This window comes from Molossus molossus, unplaced genomic scaffold (assembly GCF_014108415.1).
Source record: "Molossus molossus isolate mMolMol1 unplaced genomic scaffold, mMolMol1.p scaffold_m16_p_10, whole genome shotgun sequence".
NCBI classification, from domain to species: Eukaryota; Metazoa; Chordata; class Mammalia; order Chiroptera; family Molossidae; genus Molossus; species Molossus molossus.
In genome coordinates this window covers 49240105-49259878 of record NW_023425345.1, presented here as the reverse complement: position 1 = coordinate 49259878, position 19774 = coordinate 49240105, and the positions used below count along the sequence as shown (strand labels likewise).

The window sequence follows — 19774 nt, the reverse complement described above, 5'->3', positions numbered from 1 at the left end:
CCCCCTTCCCTGCCCCTCCCTGCAACCCTTCACTCCATCCCTCTTCTCTCTACAGATGGGACCCAGGTGACCCCGGGTGCCCACTGCCCCAGTCCCCCTGGCACAGGTAAGCAGCAGTCCTGAGGGAGCCTGGTGGACGTGGAAGATGGGGTGGAAGGGACTTGAGAAGGGTGAGGGGCTGAGCGGTGGTTGGGCAGGGGAGCTGGCTGATCAGCCAGAGAGTCAAGGGGGTGGGTTTCTGGGGGAGATGGTGAAGTTGGGGTTTCATGGGAAAGGGGTGGGGAGTGGAGATAAGGAGACAGCTATGGATCCAGGCTGACCCCGGTGCTAGGAAGCAGGACAGGAAGAGGAAAGGCAGGACGCAGTGAAACAGGAAGGCAAGTAGGAAGCTAATGTTTATCCACAGGCCCCTGCCTCACATCAGGCTCACGGCTGCAATTGTTGGCTCCTTCAGTCCTCACGCCAGCCCTGCAGGTGGGCAGAGCAGCCCTTACAGGATGGGAGGATGCCTCGGCTGCTTGGGTGGGAGGGAAGGACCGTCTTCCTGGGTCTCTCACCTTCTTGCCTCCTATTAGGCTGCCCTGGGCAAGGAGGGGAGTGGATTTCCTGTTGTTGCCTGGGTTGGGACATGCCTGTGGGCTGGGGCTAGGGCTGGATGAGGGCTGCGTCTTTCTTACTTCAGCCAGTGTCCACTGAGGACCTGCTAAGTATATATCTGAGGCCTAATAGTTACATATGGCGGGGAGAAATGAAGGCCAGGTATCCTCTTTGCTTTCATCCTGCTGTCCAAATGTGTACAGGCAGGTTGGGGAGATAGCACACATAAATAAAAAGAAAAATAACAGCAGGTCGCAGTGACCTGTGCCAAACGAGGGGACAACTGATTAATGTTTATCCATTTATTTGAGAAACATTAAATTCACCACCCATTATTTTTTAGTCTTCATAGATGTGTAATTTTCTAAAAATTTAATACAGAAATTAGACAAAGAAACATTAATGAACCCCACCTCTGTGCCAGGGCACTTCCTTAGCGTTTCAGGGGGATACAGAGATTTCTTCATTGATTCAACCAGTATTGAGCGCCAGTCATGTGCTAGGTACTGCTCTAGATTCTGGGGTAGGGAGCCATAAACAAAACTGAGTCCCTGCCCTTCAACCTTAAGTCAGATGTGGCCCCTGCCCACAGTGTTTATGAGGCACAGAACTGTCAACGTGACTGGGTCCAGCAAAGAGTGAAGACAAGCTGGGCTGGGGAGAAAGGGTAGGACCTGGAAAAGGAGAATTGAGGGGTGAGGACAACACCAGCAGGGGGACATTGTGAGCAAAACTCAGAGGATAAGAGGCACGTGGGCTCATGACAGAATGGGAGCTGATGGCTGAAATGGAGGGTTTGCGCCCAACCCTTTGATGTAGGAGACAAAGTTGAGAGAAGCTGGGTTAGCACCAGATGGTTCAGACCTGCAAATGCTCAATGACCCCTAGAGCCATTCCCAGGGGTCAGGCAGAACCCCTCCCGCTTCCCAGAAGACCTCTGCCCTGGAGGCCGCGGGTGCTGGGAGCAAGGGATGGGGCCGCTCACGGTCTGTGTGTGGCCGAAGCCACTCGTTGCCAGTCTGGTGGCCTGCCTTGGGTTCCTCGAGGTCCCTCCTGCATCATCAGGGAGTCACACCAGGAAGCCAGGACACCAGATGTGGAAGGACTGAGACCCATCCTGGGGCAGGAGTGTGTTGGCATTGGAGGCCTAGACTCCACCAGAATGGCCTGGGTTCCCTGGATGGATACGTAAACAAGGGGTCGGGGGTCGGAGCTGTGCATCGCCCGTCTGGTCTCCTGACATCCAGAGAGCCGTGTGGGCACCTCCCTGCGCTGCTCCTCTCTCGTCTCCATTTCAGTGAGAGGACGTTAGAGCAGGTGCCTCTTAGCAACAGCCTGCTGCAGGCCCCTCCTCTTTGCACAGTGAGGGCCCCCCATGAGGGAGGCAGCTTCCTGAGAATCCATGCGAGAATGGAGCTGGAACACTGGCCCCGGCATGCTGCCAGTCTGCCCTGGGCTGGGTACCTTCACCTGAGCCTCAGTTTCCTTATTTGGGAAAACAGAACAGTAATAGCTACTTCCCAGGCCTATGATGGTGATGAGGTGAGAGGGTTTGGCAGCCACGTGTGCACACGTGCTGAGATGTTAGGATAATGACTAGTAGTGGCGGAGCTGGGCCTGGAGGCTGCATTTCCTGACTCCCCGGCTGGTGCTTTGCCACAGTGCCTTCAGTGCCCCTCAGCCGCAGGCCCCGAGGACAGCATTGCATGAGCGCAAAGAGGCCTCCGGAAAGGTTTCAGGGCTCGTGTGCTCTGAGGGCACATGCTCCCACCCCCACCAGCCTCTTCTTCTCCGGGAGCATCTCCGGCTGCTCAGCCCAGCCCGGCCCAGCTGGCTGTGCTGGTGGACAACCTGGTCCAGCAGCGAAGTATAAATAGCCCTGCACCCACAGCCTTGGCAGGGTGCTCCTGGCGCAGGTGCAGGGGACACTTGAGAAGAGGCAGGCGCCTCACCACTGCAGGCCCAGAGCTGGCGTGAGGGCACCCGAGAGTGGGCTCTGTGGGCACAGGGGCTGTGCCGGCCTGGGGTGGCGGCCAGGGATTGGCTGTAGGTTTGAGGCACCGCTTCCTCATCCTATAGCCTGGGATAGAATAGGAGGGTGGTGATTAAGAGAGCCTGTGAGGCACTTTGGGGCGAGAGGCTGAATAAAGGGGACTGCGTACCTGTCTGATCTCTGTCTTTGAGCACAGCTCACTGGGGGCAGCTGGGCCAAATCCTTATTCCAGAGAGGCAGAAAGGAAGGAGAGGCAGGGCCCAGAATGTACCACCAAAGGGCTCTGAGCCCATCTCTGGATCCCCACAGCCCTCGCCTGCAGGGGCAAAGTACTTGGTGGAAAAGCAGTGCGCTCAGAGCCAGGGGCTCGATTCGAACCCCACCAGCGATAGACTAACCGTGCGCAGTTTAGACGACCTCCTTTCCCACGGGTGAAACGGAATGGAAAATACCTGCCTTATAGGGCCGTGGTGAGGATGAAGTGAGGAAAAGGCCCCTAGAGCATGTTTGCCATTTTGAGTCAAGTGAGCCTGAAGAAGGCCAATGAGGCTGTAACCATGCACCTGCAGACAAACGTTCCTGCTGACTCTGCTTCCTCTGTGTCCTCAGGCTGCCCCAGGCCCCGCGCAGACACGCCCGGCCCTCAGCCCCAGCCCATGGACCTGCGGGTGGGCCAGCGGCCCCCGGTGGAGCCCCCACCGGAGCCCGCGCTGCTGGCCCTGCAGCACCCCCAGCACCTGCACCATCACCTCTTCCTGGCAGGCCTGCAGCAGCAGCGCTCGGTGGAGCCCATGAGGGTAAAGATAGAGCTCCCTGCACACGCAGCAGCCTTGAGCTCAGCCCCCAGACCGCCTCCCTCCCTTCAGCCCCGCTCCAGGCCCTGGCCCAGTCCTCAACTCCTTGCCCCTTCCTGGGCGGCCAGCCCTGCCCACAGCTCTCAATGGACACACCGATGCCCGAGTTGCCGGTGAGGCAGCAGGAGCAAGAGCTGCAGCAGCTTCTCAATAAGGACAAGAGCAAGCGAAGTAAGGATGGTGGCCTCCTGCCTGGTGCCCATGGCCCGCCCACCTGGGCACAGACAGGCTTGGGTGGGGGTGTGGGAATGGCCTCAGCGTGGGTCTCCCTCTGCTTCCTGGGCTCTGCCTGTGAACATAGGTGGGTGGAAATGGGGGGTGCCTGAAGCGGGGCCTCGGACTTGGCCCTTGCTTGAGGAATCTCTGCGACACCTCGTACCGGGGGTGTGGACAAGGCAACAGGCAGAAAATGCAAGGTCACCTGTCCACCCCCCCCAACCCCCCCCCTGCTTTTCTGCCCCGCAGGTGCGGTGGCCAGCAGTGCAGTCAAGCAGAAGTTGGCAGAGGTGATTCTGAAGAAACAGCAGGCAGCCTTAGAGAGGACCGTCCATCCCAGTAGCCCCAACATTCCCTACAGGTAACTCCCTCTCCCACCTGCTCCCCCATGTCCCTGCCACGCCCTCTCCTCCCTGTTGTCCACTCATATACCCTCTTCTTCCTCCCAGCTGCCTCTCACCTGATCCTGCGCCTCATCTCACTCAGTGACACCTGCCCCAGTCCCCTCTCCCAACTGACACCTGCCCTCTTTAACCATCTCCCCATCCCCCACCCGGAGCCCTTCCTCTGTGCGCACACACCCCCTTGGCTTTCTTCTTCCACACGAGTTCCTTCTCTTTTTTGTGTCTCCTCTAAGCACAGAAATACCCTGATTCCTAGAGCAGGTCCCTCCCACCGGAGACAGTCCCCAGTGTGTCTGGGACCCTGGCTCCTCTCCCTAGAGCAGAGGTCTGCGTGTGGGCTGCTGGAAGGATGGGTGGCCCGATGCTGCCACCTGGAGATGGCCCCTGTTCCTGCCAGTCCCACACTGCCCACCCTGCTGGCTGCACCTCCCCAGGCAGGTCCTGTGGCCATGCTTAGGAAAGGGCCCCTGTGCAATGAGGTGACTGCCAGGTCTCTGGGTGTCCCCACCCCTCTGAAGCAGCCTTGGCACTCACCCCACAGAGCTCTCGAGCCCTTAGAGACCGAAGGAGCTGCCCGCTCCATGCTCAGCAGCTTTCTGCCTCCTGTTCCCAGCCTTCCCAGTGACCCTCCAGAACACTTCCCTCTGCGTAAGACAGGTGAGTGGGACAGGAAGGTGGGGACCCTCCTGGGAATTAAGGACAAGGGGGGGGCTTGAACATGAGATGATGGGGAAGGAGGGCTAATGGGGGGGAGGTGTAGGGCCAAGTAACACTGGTACTCCCCCAGTCTCTGAGCCCAACCTGAAGCTGCGCTACAAGCCCAAGAAGTCCCTGGAGCGGAGGAAGAATCCACTACTCAGAAAGGAGAGCGCCCCGCCCAGCCTCCGGCGGCGGCCTGTGGAGACCCTGGGAGGTGAGCTCCAGCGTGGGGTGACTGATCTTGTCCTTTTGGGTCAGGTCCCACCAACACAGATCCCTTCCTCAGGGTTACCCTGGGTGGTGGTGCAGGGGTGTCCTACGCACTTGCCAGGAGGTGAGTTGCGGCTGAAAGCCAGCCCCTGCTCTGTTGGTTGAGCTGACTTCGGCCCAGGAGAGGTGCCTTAGAAAAAGTGTCCAGAGGCCCTGGAGACTCGCAGTAGCCTCCTCCTTCCTACCCTTCGGGAGGAAAGCCAGAAGCAGAGGCCGCCCTCCTGGCTACTGCCTGGTCTCTGACCGTGCCTCCCTCTTCTCCCCCCTCAGACTCCTCCCCGAGTAGTAGCAGCACACCGGCGTCAGGGTGCAGCTCTCCCAATGACAGCGAGCATGGCCCCAACCCCATCCTGGGGTCAGAGGTAAGGCCTTGCTGGCTGGTCTCTCCAGGGCAGTTCTGAGGCTCAGCCTTCCTCTCAGCTAATGGCCCTGATCAGGCTGGGGCTGCTGGGGCTGGGCAGCCCCACCCGAGCCTCCTGGGTGTTCTGGGGAAGGTGTGCCCAGGGGTGGAGGTCTGGGACCAGTGACCCCTGCCCTGCTCCCCATGGCAGGCGCTCTTGGGCCAGCGGCTGCGGCGGCAGGAGACCTCTCTGGCCCCGTTCCCCTTGCCGACAGTGTCCTTGCTGCCCGCAATCACACTGGGGCTGCCCGCTCCTGCCAGGGTGAGTGGCTGAGGCGCCCTCCCCCATGCCAAGCTCCCCAGCTTCCTTTGCTCCTTCTCCTGCTGCCTCACCCCATCACCTTCACTGTTCTCTCTACTGGAACCTGCTCCCCTGTGACTCCTCCCCACCTCTCCCCAGGCTGATGGTGACCGCAGGACCCATCCAACTCTGGGCCCTCGAGGGCCTGTCCTAGGGAGCCCCCATGCTCCCCTCTTCCTGCCCCATGGCCTGGAGCCCGAGGCTGGGGGCACCTTGCCCTCTCGCCTGCAGCCCATTCTCCTCCTGGATCCCTCAGTCTCTCACACCCCCCTGCTGACTGGTGAGTCCTGCTGCTGCTTCTCCAGGGGAGGGGCTGGGTCCCTGCACCCTGGTAAGGGCCTACCCCCTCTTCTGCCCCCCATCTTTCTGTGCATCTCCCTGCTGAGTCCCTGCCCCTGACCTATGCCCCTGCTTTCCATTCTTCCCCACGGTTCTCTCCTTATGCCCCCCCCAACACATTCTTTCCAGTGCCCGGGCTTGGGCCCCTGCAGCCCCTGCCCTTCCACTTTGCCCAGTCCTTACTGACCACCGAGCGGCTCTCTGGGTCAGGCCTCCATCGGCCCCTGAGCCGGACCCGCTCAGAGCCTTTGCCCCCAAGCGCCACCGCTCCCCCATCACTGGGCCCCCAGCAGCCCCGCCTGGAGCGGCTCAAACCTCACATCCAGCTGATCAAGGTGAGGGGGACTGGGTAGGGAGGTGGTGAGGGGTTGCTTAACTGGGCCCTTGGGGGCTGAAGGAAGAAGGGGGGCCTTGGAAGGGCAGGGATCTGGAGGGTCAGAGCGAAGAGGTGGCCCCTGCGGGCCAAGAGCAGCATGGCCACGGAGTCCCAGCCAGATGCATGGCCCGCCGGCCCGCCACGCCCCAGCCCACACCCACGCCCAGCATGGCTTCTCAGCGGGCATCTTCCCTCCCCAGAGGCTAGCCAAGCCGAGTGAGAAGCCCCGACTTCGGCAGATACCCTCGGCTGAGGACCTGGAGACAGACGGTGGGGGAGTGGGGCCACTGGGGGATGACAGCCTGGAGCACAGGGAGTCCAGCCACGGGCAGCACGAAGCCAGAGGCCCTATTTCTCTCCAGCAGCATCAGGTATGGCAGTGCCCAGGTGCCCCTAGGAAGGTGTAGTCTTTGATGCTGGGGCCTTGTGTAGACGGAAGGGAGGGAGACGGCCTGTTAGAGCAGGGAACAGCTCTGAGACCCATGGGTGTCCTGCCAGAGGCACCTGTGGTGCAGAAACACATGCACACGCATGCACACGTGGCATATACATGAGTGCAGGCACACTTAAACACGCGCTCCAGCTGCCTCTCAGGCTCCAGTGAAGCCGTATCCCTTGCCCGGTGGGGCTAGCCTTTCACGGAGCCACACACTCGCACCCCAGTGCTTCTCCCTGTGGCCGGGGTGCTGTTCCAGGAGGTGGCTAGGGCAGGAAGTGGGCAGAGCCCGGCTCAGTGCTTTGACCAGAGCGCTCGCAGCACGTGAGTCGGGCCATGGGGGGAGCGTGTGCTCGGGCTGCGGTAACAAGTACTCCGCACTGGGCTGCTTCGGCAGCAGAAACGTATTGCCTCAGTTCTGCAGGCTAGAATCTGAAATCAAGGTGTCGAGGGGGTCGGTGCCTTCTGAGGGTTGTGAGGGAAGGAGCTGTTCCAGGTCTTTCTTGTCGGCTTGTAGATGGCTCTTCTCCGTGTGTCTTCACGTTGTCTTCCTTCTGCCCATGTCTGTGTCCAAATTCCTCCTCTGTGTAAGGACAGGAGTCGCGTTGGTGTGAGGTTCCCTCTAACAACCCCGTGCTGTCGTGGCTGCCTCTGTGTAGACCCCGTCTCCAATTAGGCTCACATTCCCAGGAACTGGGGTTGGGGTTTCTTTCACACGTATGAGGTGGGCCCGTAAGATGTGGTGACAGTCCCCACATGTGCAGTGGCTCGCATGGGTCCTCATGTCCTCGGGCAGTTGCACAGCCCTTGGCGATGAGACCCTGGTCAGAGCCGGGCCTGAGATCCCCACCTGGGTTCTGGCTTTGGAGTCCGAGGGCCCAGGGAGCTCTGGGGGAATGGGGTGGTCAGTGTGGGGTGCACACCTTCCGGGGGCTGGCCAGTAGGGAGCTGAGAGTCAAAGGCCAGAGCCTGGCTGGGCGGCAAGACGAGAGGCATCCTGGAATCACTCCAGAAAGGGGCCTGCGCGGAGGTTTCTGAGACCTGGGGCGGGAGCACACGGAGCAGGATCCCGAGAGCCTGGAAACTGAGGCCCCCTGTATCCCTCAGGTTTTCCTCTGGGAGCAGCAGCGACTGGCCGGGCGGCTCCCCCGGGTAGGCACTGGGGACTCTGTGCTGCTTTCCCTGGCCCAGGGCAGTCACCGGTCCCTGTCTAGGACTCAGTCATCCCCAGCTGCGCCCGCCTCACTGCCAACCCCGGAGCCCGCAAGCCAGGCCCGTGCCCTGCCCAGCTCAGAGACGCCCTCCAGAACCCTGCCCTTTACCACAGGTAAGACCTGGATTGGCGTGGGGCCGAAGGAGGGGGTGGGACACAGCGGCTCGGGCGCGCGTCCATGTCTGCGTCATGATCACTCAGGATGAGGCCACAGAGCACTTTCTTGGTCTTGGTAGATCCACAGGTGTCCATGAAGCAGGGGGAGTAGGTGGTGGTTCTCATTTTACACATGAGAAGACCAGGCTCAGGAACTCTAAGGGGACGGGCTTGTGGTCAAATAGCAAGCTGGCAGCCAGGCCTGGCTAAGAATTGTCAGGATCTCCTGACAAGTTCAGGCCTTTTAAAAACCATATTTACTGTTTTTGCTCTGCTTGTAAAAAAGAGCCCAAGATAATTTTAAAAGTTTTTGAAAAGTGCAGAAAAGCATAACAATAGAATAAAGATCACCAGTCAGTGTCCCACCACCCAGAGGCAGCTACTCTTAAATGCTGCTACATTCTGTCCGTCTTTGTTCCAGCCATATGTACACACACAACGCCACTTGTACACAATGCCATGTGTGCACATACAACACCATATACACATTGTACCTCCTTGATTCAGTAAATGTATTATGAACACTTTGTGATATTAATCTTCAGAAGTGAGATGTTTATAGTATTTCATCACAGTATTTTATTTTTATTTAAAGATTTCTTACTGATTGGGCAGTTAGACGATTACTCATTTTTCCTCATTTTAGTTTCCTTGTACATAAATCTTCACTCATGCCTGGGATTGTTTTCCAAGGGTCACTCTCAAGGAGTGGCATCCCTGAGTCCAATGGTGTGAGCATTTTGAAGATCGCTGATGTCCTGAGACTTGTTGAACGGGACCACCCAGCAGTGTGCAGGGCCTCCTCTAGGTGTTCTGCTGGTCAGGCTAACAGTCATTTCCCAAAAACTGCACCTGTCTTGTCACATGGCCCAGCATCACTGTGGGCTTCACAGCTCCCAGTTTTGGGGTTTCTGTGGAATTTGGCCTCCTCTTGTTCCCCCTTGGTAGCCTATTTGAGTTAAGACATCCAGTGTGAGACCCCGAATCAGGCCTCCTCCGTTAGGCTCTGAGTTCTTGATGTCATGGTGATGTGCTAGGCCCGTGAGGAGGGTCAGTGTCGAGAAGGCGGTGGCCGTATAGCAGTCTTGTTGGCTGGGGTTGTGTAGGTGAGTGTGTGAGGTGGTGAGGCTGCCTGGGTTAAACAGCTGGGGGTGTGAGTTGGTGTGAAGGGCCAAGTTCAGGATAGGATGTGGGGTGTGTGCCAAGCCTGGGTCCGAGTGGGGCAGGGGCGGGCACTGGGGACTCCCTGGGGTCTTGGTCTGACCGCTGCTCCCGCCAGGGCTGGTCTATGACTCGGTCATGCTGAAGCACCAGTGCTCCTGCGGGGACAACAGCAGGCACCCGGAGCACGCGGGCCGTATCCAGAGCATCTGGTCCCGGCTGCAGGAGCGGGGGCTCCGCAGTCAGTGTGAGGTGAGGAGGGGGTGGGGCTTGGAATCCAGGAGGTGAGAGCGACCAGAGGAAGCGGGTGGAAGCCCTGGAGGCAGCGGAGATGAAGGGGGAGGCAGGGGGTGGAACTGGCAGGGAAGGGGCGAGCAGGGCCTCAGGAGCTCTGTGGGCCCTCCTCAGTGTCTGCGGGGCCGGAAGGCCTCCCTGGAGGAGCTGCAGTCTGTGCACTCCGAGCAGCACGTGCTCCTGTACGGCACCAACCCGCTCAGCCGCCTCAAACTGGACAACGGGAAGCTGGCAGGTAGGGGCCCAGTGGTGTCTGGGGCCCTCGTGTCCCCCCTGGCTCACCTAGCCGGTTCTCTTGTCCCAGCTCTGCCAGCCCGTCCCTCCAGCGTCCTTGACCTCCCCACGCCGCCCCAGTCCCTCTGCGGCCCGCCCCTCACCTGTGCACCGCCCCGGCCCTCTTCTCGGGGCCTTCCTGCTTCCTGGCCTGGCCAGAGGCTGCGAGGATTCAGCCCACGCACACTGGGCCTCTCTCCGCAGGCCTCCTGTCGCAGCGGATGTTTGTGATGCTGCCCTGTGGTGGGGTTGGGGTAAGTGTGCCCAGGGGTCTCGAGCAGGCATTACCGTGGGCTCTCAGATCTCCTCCTTGCCATTCCCCCAGGTCCAGCCCCTGCCTGCTTGTTCTTGGGGTTCAGCCGGACCCAGCGGGCCAGGGGCTTTCCCATAATGCCCTTGCTGGCTAGAAGCTCCTTGCGGACAGTGTGTCTTCAGCCCACCAGGGTCTCCCGAGAGTGGAGCCCTGTGCCGCGCACTTAGAAGGTGCTTGTTGAACGTCCAGCGAGGCTCACAGGGCAGGGGCGAGAGCATCTCCGAGACCCCAGGGGTCGGGATCGCCATTCCACTGGAGTGAGCCACAGGCAGTCGGGGCTCCTGGGCTGGGACTGTGGGGTGCCTCCACTCCCCAGCTTCCCTTCCTCCCTCCTCACCTGCTTGGGTGCGTGCCTTGCCTGAAAAGGTCCTGCAGTGGTTCCCCAGCAGGTGTGTGGAGGCAGGGGATGGAGGCCTAGTTCTGGAGGGAAATGGGAGCTGTAGCTGGGGGGCTGTTGGGAGCCAGTCAGCGCCCTATTCACAACTTCCCATTTCTTGCCACTTTCTGATTTTTCCAACTGTTTTTGCTTCTGTTTTCTCCTCCCTCCTCTCCCTCTCTGTCTCTCTGTCTCTGTCTCTCTCTCCAGCCTCTTGAGACTCTCTCTGCCTTCCTCGCCTCTCTTGGTCCGCCTCGCCCTCCCCATCTCCCCATCATGCCCCCCGGCCCCTCCCTAGCCTTGAGGCCCAGGGACTGGGTTTGGGGGGCCTCCCAGCCTGGGCTAGGGGCCCTGAGTGGAAGACAGTGGTGCAGACGGCCCCTCGAGCTCCGACGTCCCGCAGGGCCTGAGCAGAGCCAGCTGGGGCTTAAAACCCCCTCCCGGCCCAAACCCCAAGTCCCGCCCAGGTAACGCCATGCCCCCTCCTCTGACCGGGGAGGCAGGCGCGGTACTGCCAGCGGAGTGCTGGCCACACACGGGCTGGTGATATGGACTGAAGCTGGGACTGGTCATATTGGGACTGGGGGATACAGGAGGCCTTGCCTTTGGGCGGTGGGGCACTGGGGAGGCAGCACTGTCTGCCCAGCTCCCTGCCCCTGGGGTCCTGGCCATGGGGTGGGCACCACCCATGGGCCCTGGCTCCTGTGGGAAGCCTTGGATGATGCGGGCCCTGACTCTGGCCCCCACAGGTGGACACTGACACCATCTGGAATGAGCTGCACTCCTCCAATGCAGCCCGCTGGGCCGCCGGCAGCGTCACCGATCTGGCCTTCAAAGTGGCTTCCCGCGAACTAAAGGTAGGAGATGTGGGTGGAAGGTGGGCAAGCCACAGCGGAGGTGGCAGGACGGGCAGCAGGGAGCGCCAGACCCAGAAGCCCAGACGTCTCGTTTCTTTTGGATAGCACCACAGGGCGTTTGAAGGGAAATCGAGCGCTCTGGGCGCCAAAATGAGATTTGAACCCTAGGCTCATGTTACTTGGTGGTGAGTCCAGCCACTGTGACCTCAGACCTTTGGTCTCTAAGGGATGCAAGGTCTTGATCACCCAGGATCATTAACATAGACCCAGTGAGTGACTGTAGCCAAGCGGCAGAGCGCCTCGGACCTCCGTGCACGGGCAGATCGGTTCTTCGAAGCGCTGAGGTTTTCTAGACTGGGTTGGTGCTCTGGGCTGGCTCTACAGGGGCTTGTGCTGACTCCACTCCCCCATCCCCGCACTGTTCAGGAGCTCAGCCCAGGGCGGTCACAGTGTCCTCAGTGTCACGGCCCCTTGGTGGGTCTCTGCAGCCACGGCGCAGCCCCGGGTCTAACACCTGGGCTCAACCCGTGACAACCAGGCAACTCGCACACGTTGTTGAACCCGCCTGAGCTTCATATGTCTCCTGTCTGTAAACCAGAGATAATGACAGTGTTTATCTTTTGGAGATGTTGTGAGGGTTAGATAACATTTACCTCAGAGATGTTGTGAGGATGAAATCCAGTGTTTACAAAGTGCTTAGCACAGTGCCAGGCACTTAGTTTTGGCCCAACAAACAGCTGTTGTTATTACAAAGTGGTCACAGTCAGGACACACGAGGGTGGGAGTCTGTGCTCATGTCCAGCCTGCGCGCAGAGGATGCCCAGCCTGGGGGCTGAGACTGGGCACTTCAGGTCCATCCTGGCTCTGGAGAGGAGCCTGGGGCTGGGGGCAGGTTTATGGAGATGGGGTCAGAGGGCTGGCCATTTGGTTGATAAGCATTCTTTCCATTTCCAGAACGGTTTTGCTGTGGTTCGGCCCCCAGGACACCATGCAGACCATTCCACAGCCATGTAAGGCCCGGGGAAGGCCTGTGTTGGATGAGCCCTCTGGGGCTGGGCCAGGCCAGGCGCGGGTGTAGAGAGGAGGCTGGAGAGGTGGAGGCACAGGAAGGAACGGGCTGTCAGGACCTCTCTTTCCTCCTCCAGGGGCTTCTGCTTCTTCAACTCGGTGGCCATCGCCTGCCGGCAGCTGCAACAGCAGGGCAAGGCCAGCCGGATCCTCATTGTGGACTGGGTAGGTCCTGGTGCCCCTTCAGACCCCAACCCTGTGGAAGAGCCCTGAGCCTGGCATCAGAAAATGTGGCTTCACGTCCTGGTTCTGCATTGGCTTCCTGAGCCTCAGTTAAAACGTGGATGAAGATAACACCTACATCACGGGGCTGTTGGGATGCCCAGAGGAGATGGTGTAGGGAAGGCCTCCAGCCAGAACTGACTCCCACAGTGGGAGGAGCCACTGGAGTGCTGTCTTTTGGCCTCTCTCGGCTCCTTCTGCAGATCTAATTTCCGCATTTCCCCTACAGGTAGTGACAATAACAATAACAGCAGATAACATTAACATTGCACTGATCGCATCTAGACACTGATGAACTTTACATGTGATGTATTAATTCCTGACTGTAATCTGGTTCTCAGAAAGAAAGTGAGCACAGAGCGGTTAAGTGACTTGCACACAGCCACGCATGTAGGATGTCCTGACTAGGATTTGAAGCCAGGTGGCTGGCTCTGGCGTTCATTCATCTAACTAAGCTACTCCGCTCTGCATCGACATCTGCGAATAGGACATTCCTGTGCAGAAGCTGGGGACCGTGGAGAAGCTTCCCACACGTGCACCATGCACGGTCCTGTGAGTTACCAAGCTCAAAGCCACAGCGTTTCCTAGGATGGACAGCACTGGGCTTCGTATACCTGCCCCTCTGTAACTGAGCTTGGTGTCTGACCACACGCATTATTCTTTGACCTTGGACAAGACACAGTAGCGAGGGTTTCTGACGTGTCATCCTGGACTCTTCCCTGTCCTCCACTAGTCGACTCACAAACACGGTCACTGCCAGGCCTGCCCTTGGCGTGCCGCTTCCCCTTCAGGGTCTCCTAACGTAGCCACCTCCGTTCAGCATGTCAGATACACGTCTACATACAGGGAGAGGCTGAGGTTCAGAGAGGGCCGTGGATTACTTGGGGCTACTCTACAGGTTAGCTTTTTACCTTTCCAACCTGTTCCTGTCTCCATCTCTAATTTCAAACCTGTCCTAATCCACTGCCCATCTCCCGCACAGGATGTCCACCATGGCAATGGCACCCAGCAAACCTTCTACCAGGACCCCAGTGTGCTTTACATCTCCCTGCATCGCCATGACGATGGCAACTTCTTCCCGGGCAGTGGGGCTGTAGACGAGGTAACCATATGTTGGGTCTGTCCCTTCCAGCCCCATTAACTCTCTCTCATGACCCTAACTCTGACTCTGCCTCTGTCACAGCTAGCTGTGTGATCCTGGGGAAACTGTTTAGCCTCTCTGATCCTCAGCTTCTCCATCTGAAAGTGAAGCGGGTGTATGAGCTGGTCTTGCAGCACTAACATTCTGGGATTCCTCTCCTGGGACTCTACTCTCATGTCTCTTCTGCCTCCGGTTCTCCAGGTGGGAGCTGGCAGCGGTGAGGGCTTCAACGTCAACGTGGCCTGGGCCGGAGGTCTGGATCCCCCAATGGGAGACCCTGAGTACCTGGCTGCCTTCAGGTAAGTGCTCTGGGGGCCCAGAGAAGGCCCAGCCCATCAAGGCCTCCCTCTCCTGCCCTTTTCCCAATGGCACCAGCTTGGAGGCACTCAGTTGGTTTGTCAGCCTGTTCTCATCCAGGTACCAGACACTATAAGCCAGCCCGGAACCCGGGCAAACAAAAGGGAGGGCACTGTTACGCTGGCCTCGAGGAGCCTCCAAGTCCAATGCGAAGACAGGAAACAGAATTAAAAAGTTAAAGGGTGCTTTATAAAGTCAAGGTTACCAAGAGCCAGGGTTGAACCAAGTGCCGGGAGACAGGCGGGGTGCAGTGAGCAGTGCAGCTCCATTCAGTCAAAAGAAGCTGCCTGGAGGAGGTGGGCTTTATGTAGGCGAGAAACTCAGTGGTGGAGAACGAGAAAGCGGGTGACGTCTGTATTAGGGGAGTAGCTTACGGAAAGCCGTTCCAGAAGAGCAGTGTGGGGAGCCCTTAGCTATTTCACTCTGGGTCCCCCCACTCCATTTGGGAAAAGGAACCCTGGAGATCTTCTCCATGAGAGCTAGTTCCGTAGGAGCCCTGGACTGGGTTCCTGGCGTCTGTGTGCCCATAGCCTAGGGCCTTGAGAGACACCAAAATGGGCCCTAGAGGCGGTCAGGGATGGAGGGAGGAAGCTGAGGGAGGCAGCAGGGGCCAAGGAGGAGAGAGTGGATGTGGAGAGCCCAGGACCTCAGAGGCTAGTCATCCAGGGCAGCCCTTAGGTGGTGAGTGGTGAGGTGTGGTCAACTCAGTCCAAAGTGGGTGGCAACTAGGTACCGAGTATTTCTAGTCCCTGAGGCTCAGTGGTCTGTCCCTTTACTGTAGCTCTGCTCACTGCACTACTCTCTCTCTTTCTTTCTTTCTCTCTCCCTCTCTCTCTCTCTCTCTCCCCCTCTCTCTCTCTCTCCTCCCTCTTTCATTCCCTCTGGTCCCTGTCCTTGCTCCTTCCTGCCTTGTGCCAGTTAAGCGCTCTGGGTGGCTGAGTCCTCAGGCTGCGCTGGGGACATGCGTGGCCAGCCAAGGTCAAGGAGTCAGAGGGATCCCCTGATCCTTCTGGGAGACTGAGTGTCTTAGAGTCCTAAGAGCGGAGTGCCCCACAGCCAAGTTGGCAGGAGAGGGCCAGCACCAGGTGGGGTCCCCTGGCCTCTGCCTGCCAGCCCAACAGTGCGGCGAACCCTCCTTCTGGCACCCTCACAGGATAGTCGTGATGCCCATCGCCCGGGAGTTCTCTCCGGACCTGGTCCTGGTGTCAGCTGGGTTTGATGCTGCCGAGGGTCACCCAGCCCCACTGGGGGGCTACCATGTTTCCGCCAAATGTAAGGAGGGCCCAGCCCAGGGGAACGAGGGCTAGGCTGGGAGGGGAAGGCGGCTGTGTCCAGCCAGGACCATGAGTATAAGGCCTGGGGCCTGGCAGCTGGCCCTGGTGTTCTCTGGGCTCCCCTGGCCTAGCACAGCCCAGGTCCTTCCTCAGGACCCGCTCCGCTCACCATGGAAGGCCTGACTGAGTCACACCCTGGGACACGAGGCTCGGCCACAGACCCCCACCCTAACTGTCATTCCCAAGCTGGGCTGGCAGCGTCTCCTGAGGGAGGATGGGGAGGAGCAGTGTTCTCAGAGCAGAGGGAGCCCACTCAGCCTACTGGGCCACAGGGCCTGCAGGACAGAAAGAGACGGTGTGGCTCAGTGCAAAAGATCCAGCTGGAGTCTGAGTCCATTCAAGTCCTAGCCATGCCGCTTCCGAGCTGTGCACCCTTGCTCACGTCCTGTAAGCTCTCTGAGCCCGAGTGAGGCACACTGGCAGGTCTTACATGGGACTCCATGTGGAAGCACTTGGGAAAGTAGAGAGTTTTGCATCACTATTTACAGGGGAAGAACAAGCAGTGATGTAACAGGCAGAGAGGGTCCACCTCTCCTCTACCCCCACTCCCTCCCATTCTTCCCCCAACAACCTAGGTTTTGGGTACATGACGCAGCAGCTGATGAGCTTGGCGGGAGGTGCAGTGGTGCTGGCCTTGGAGGGCGGCCATGACCTCACAGCCATCTGTGACGCCTCCGAGGCCTGTGTGGCTGCTCTTCTGGGCAACAAGGTGAGCTGCTTGCCCCATGCAAGCCCCTGCGGTACAGGAGCCCACCTCTCAGGACTACCCCAAAGAGCAGACAAATGGGGTGCTTCCCTGAGGGCTCACAGATAGGGCAGGGGTGGCCAGGCCTAGAACGAGGGGACAGAGTGGATGCTTCCTGCCTGGGTAAGGTCTGGAGCCAGCGCGGCCTGTCCTAGGGAGACCCAGATGCACATGCCGATCTGTGCGTGGAAAACCAGGCCCTTGGGGTGGCAGAGAGCTAGACCATGGGTCCCCGAGACCGGTGGCTGATGTATTGTTTTCTTCTGTAGGTGGATCCCCTCTCAGAAGAAGGCTGGAAACAGAAGCCCAACCTCAATGCCATCCGCTCTCTGGAAGCTGTGATCAGGGTGCACAGTGAGTGTGGAGAGGACACCCGCTGACCCCCGACTTGGGAGAGCCTTGGGGGTGCTGTCCCCAGTGACCGGTACCTCAGACCTTCCCCTGCCAGCCAGGCCGAGAACCCTGGGGCTGGTCAGGAGCAGGCTTCCTAAAAGTTACCTCAGCCAGAATGGGGGGGACCCTCCCCAGGAGTGGTACCCTCGGAGCCCTCCAGGAGGCTCCAGCAGGGACCACCAGGCAGTGGCCTCCTTACGGCAGGACTGACCTCCTGTCTCCAGCCACAGTCCTAGGCCAGGGCCAGGCGAACGGCTACACTCAGGCCTTGCTTGCTAAAAGTGCATGTCTACCTGCTTTGGGGCTGGGTCTTAGAATAATCCCACGTTTGGAAAGCACTTAAAATTTTCATCTTCAACCCAACATCTATGGAGCACTTTGTGTGAAGACCCACGATCTATGCAACGGATACAAAAGTGCATAAATTAGATTTCCTCACATCTGGGGCTCAGTAGGGGAGCATAGGTAACATAGAGACGCTGCTGGAACTTTGAACGCAGCCCCCACAATGGGCCAGGCTCTGGGCGTGTTCCCTGGGTTTCTTGCAATAGGCACAGTGGGCACATCCACAGGGGAGCCCAGGGTGGTGAGTGGTTTGCCGATGGCCATGCAGAGCAGCTATGATGACGGTCAGCTCGCCCAGAGCTGTGTCCTTCCCTCCCATCTGCCTCGGTCCTGTGTCCTGGGCTGATATGAGTGGAACCCTGTGCTCCAGGAGACCAGGGCTCAGGATCTGTCAGGTCTCTCTGATACCGTCCCTGACTGTGTAAAAGTGGGCCCCACTGGTGCTCTTAGGAACCCCGCACCTAAGGGTGGGTCAGAGGCGACCTCTCAGAGGTGACCTCTCAGAGGCGACCTGCCTAGTGGGTGCTCAAGCGGTTCTGCCACCCCACCCTGCCCTTCAGAACGGCTTGAGCACCCACTAGGCAGGTGTGGCAGGCTGGAGGACCTGTTTTCCCCGGCCTTTCTGACTTGGCTTCTTGTCCCAGGTAAATACTGGGGCTGCATGCAGCGTCTGGCCACCTGTCCAGAGTCCTGGGTGCCCAGGGTGCCGGGAGCCGATGCAGAAGAAGTGGAGGCAGTGACCGCACTGGCGTCCCTCTCCGTGGGCATCCTGGCTGAAAAGAGGTAATGCCAGACCCCTGGCCGGCAGCCTCTCCACCCTTAGGCCCTCCCAACGTGAGGATCCCAGATTCCGGCACAGCCACCCCAGCATTCTTAGTCTTTCTGGGGAGGTGGGCTGAGGCCCTTTCTGCAGCCCCTGGCCCTCCAGCAACTCCATTCCCGTCCTCCCCCAGGCCCGCAGAGCAGCTGGTGGAGGAGGAGGAACCTATGAATCTCTAAGGCTTTGGAACGGTTCTGCCAGCCCACCCTGCCCTTCAGACCTGGCTCTTCTCACCTCTGGCAACAGTACCTGTTCCTGGGGTCTTCCGAGGTCCTCTGGGCAGGTAGTTGTGGCAGAGAACAGCCCCTTGATAGTCACCCCAAGGAGCCTGAGAAGACCCCTGGATCTAAGATAGGGACCAAAGAGGACCCTGAGGTTGCAGGCAGGGCCACTGGCCAGGCCCCAGTAGGGCTGTCCCAAGACCAGAGACTGTCCCTGTGGGGTCCGGGCCCCTGCTGGGCCCCATTCCTCAGGACTGTATGGAGGAGGACTGGCTCCGTCGGGCCCACCTATGACCACTATTCTTGGCGCTGTAGACCCCGGACTTTGCACACAGCCCCAGGCTCCGCACAGAAATGTGAACCTGGCCTCAGCCAGGGCAGCCCTTCCTAGGCTCTGAGGCTAGAGTGGGGGAGGGAGATGGTGGGAGGAGCCGAGGTGTCCTGTATTCCTGAGTGCAGGGGGAGTCCCTCCTCCTGCCTGTTTACTCAAATGACTATGGAAGCCACCCCAATCCCCCCAGTACTCCCCCCGCCACCACCACTGGGCAGTGAGACAAAGCTCCCTCAAGAGCAGGCATTAGTAGGCCTCCCGTCGGTGCCTGCCCCTGCTAGAGGCCACCTACGTCGACCACCTCAGTGCCTTGGTGGAGTAGACGGGTGCTCTTGGGGTTCTGTGCTTCCTGATCCTATGGTGCCAAACCCTCATCTCCCCTCAGAAGCACAGTGTGACCTCCAGGGATCCTCGGTCACTGCCTCTCCAGGAGTGTTCTCATTCTGGGGTCTCCCCCCCCAGCTCTGACTCCTGACCCACATAGGACTAGCTTGGCTGAGGGGGAAGGGGGTGGGAGAGTAGATGCAAGACATGGGGGAGGGGAGGCTGCCCTGGCAAAGTCAAGGCTTCTGGGGTCCAGGCCTGGGGCCAAGAAGGAAAGTATTTGAGTGCGTGTGTGAGTGTGTGAGTGCGTGTGTGCGCGCGCGCGTGTGTGTATATGTGTCTTCCCTAGGATTACCATACCCTGTGTATGTATGCATGTTTTTGTAAAAAAGAGGAAAAAAAATGGAAAAAAAATCTGAACAATAAATGTTTTATTTGCTTTAAAGGTGCATGTGACAGGGCGGAGGGGTGTGCGGTGGGCACAGCGTGCTGACTCGGTGTGGAGGAGGGACCAGCCCCCTCCAGCGCCTCGCCCTTGTGGCAGCTGCCCTGCAGGAAGAATCCATGCTGAACACACCCTAGCTGCCCCCGCCTGCCCCACCTGGGCTGAGTCCACAGACAGAGGGCCCGCTGAGGGGGGATCTGGTCGCTCAGACCTGGCTCACTAAGGCATCACCAAAGAGTCGTGAATCAGACTTACTGGGTTCCAGGCCCAGCTGGGAGATCAGGTGTGTCGTGTCACCTCTCGGGACTTCTGTTTACCAGTTAAAGGCTCCAGAAATAGACACTGTTTATGGTTCCTGTTCTAACGCACCACAACTTCTTAAGCGTATCCTGAGCCTCAGAGAGAGAATGGGTGAGGCAACAGGCCCGGACAAGCTCACCCAGTGTAAACAGAGACAATGGTGCCAGGGCTGCCAGCGCCTGTCTTACGGTTCTGAGTGG

General features: G+C 59.1%; 1 protein-coding gene across 4 annotated transcripts in view; it reads left to right on the top strand.

Moving 5' to 3' along the window:
• The window catches only part of HDAC7 (histone deacetylase 7), a 34280-nt gene extending 14981 nt beyond the window's left edge, over window positions 1–19299 (top strand). Inside the window, exons 2-26 of one of the 4 annotated variants that reach the window (XM_036253078.1) lie at window positions 56–106; window positions 3200–3387; window positions 3513–3615; window positions 3910–4021; window positions 4678–4721; window positions 4852–4977; window positions 5304–5395; window positions 5585–5695; window positions 5834–6014; window positions 6203–6408; window positions 6650–6820; window positions 7993–8212; window positions 9534–9667; window positions 9824–9944; window positions 10187–10236; window positions 11421–11528; window positions 12483–12538; window positions 12674–12761; window positions 13801–13920; window positions 14161–14258; window positions 15470–15588; window positions 16226–16359; window positions 16665–16749; window positions 17778–17916; window positions 18087–19299. In XM_036253078.1, the coding sequence (XP_036108971.1) occupies window positions 56–106; window positions 3200–3387; window positions 3513–3615; window positions 3910–4021; window positions 4678–4721; window positions 4852–4977; window positions 5304–5395; window positions 5585–5695; window positions 5834–6014; window positions 6203–6408; window positions 6650–6820; window positions 7993–8212; window positions 9534–9667; window positions 9824–9944; window positions 10187–10236; window positions 11421–11528; window positions 12483–12538; window positions 12674–12761; window positions 13801–13920; window positions 14161–14258; window positions 15470–15588; window positions 16226–16359; window positions 16665–16749; window positions 17778–17916; window positions 18087–18132 (2903 nt within the window). In that variant the 3' untranslated portion in view covers window positions 18133–19299. Of the gene's footprint in view, window positions 1–55; window positions 107–3199; window positions 3388–3512; window positions 3616–3909; window positions 4022–4605; window positions 4722–4851; window positions 4978–5303; window positions 5396–5584; window positions 5696–5833; window positions 6015–6202; window positions 6409–6649; window positions 6821–7992; window positions 8213–9533; window positions 9668–9823; window positions 9945–10186; window positions 10237–11420; window positions 11529–12482; window positions 12539–12673; window positions 12762–13800; window positions 13921–14160; window positions 14259–15469; window positions 15589–16225; window positions 16360–16664; window positions 16750–17777; window positions 17917–18086 lie in introns of all 4 variants that reach the window. The other 3 variants (XM_036253077.1, XM_036253076.1, XM_036253080.1) reach the window with 3 other exon arrangements.
• The last annotated feature ends 475 nt before the right edge of the window (window positions 19300–19774 follow it).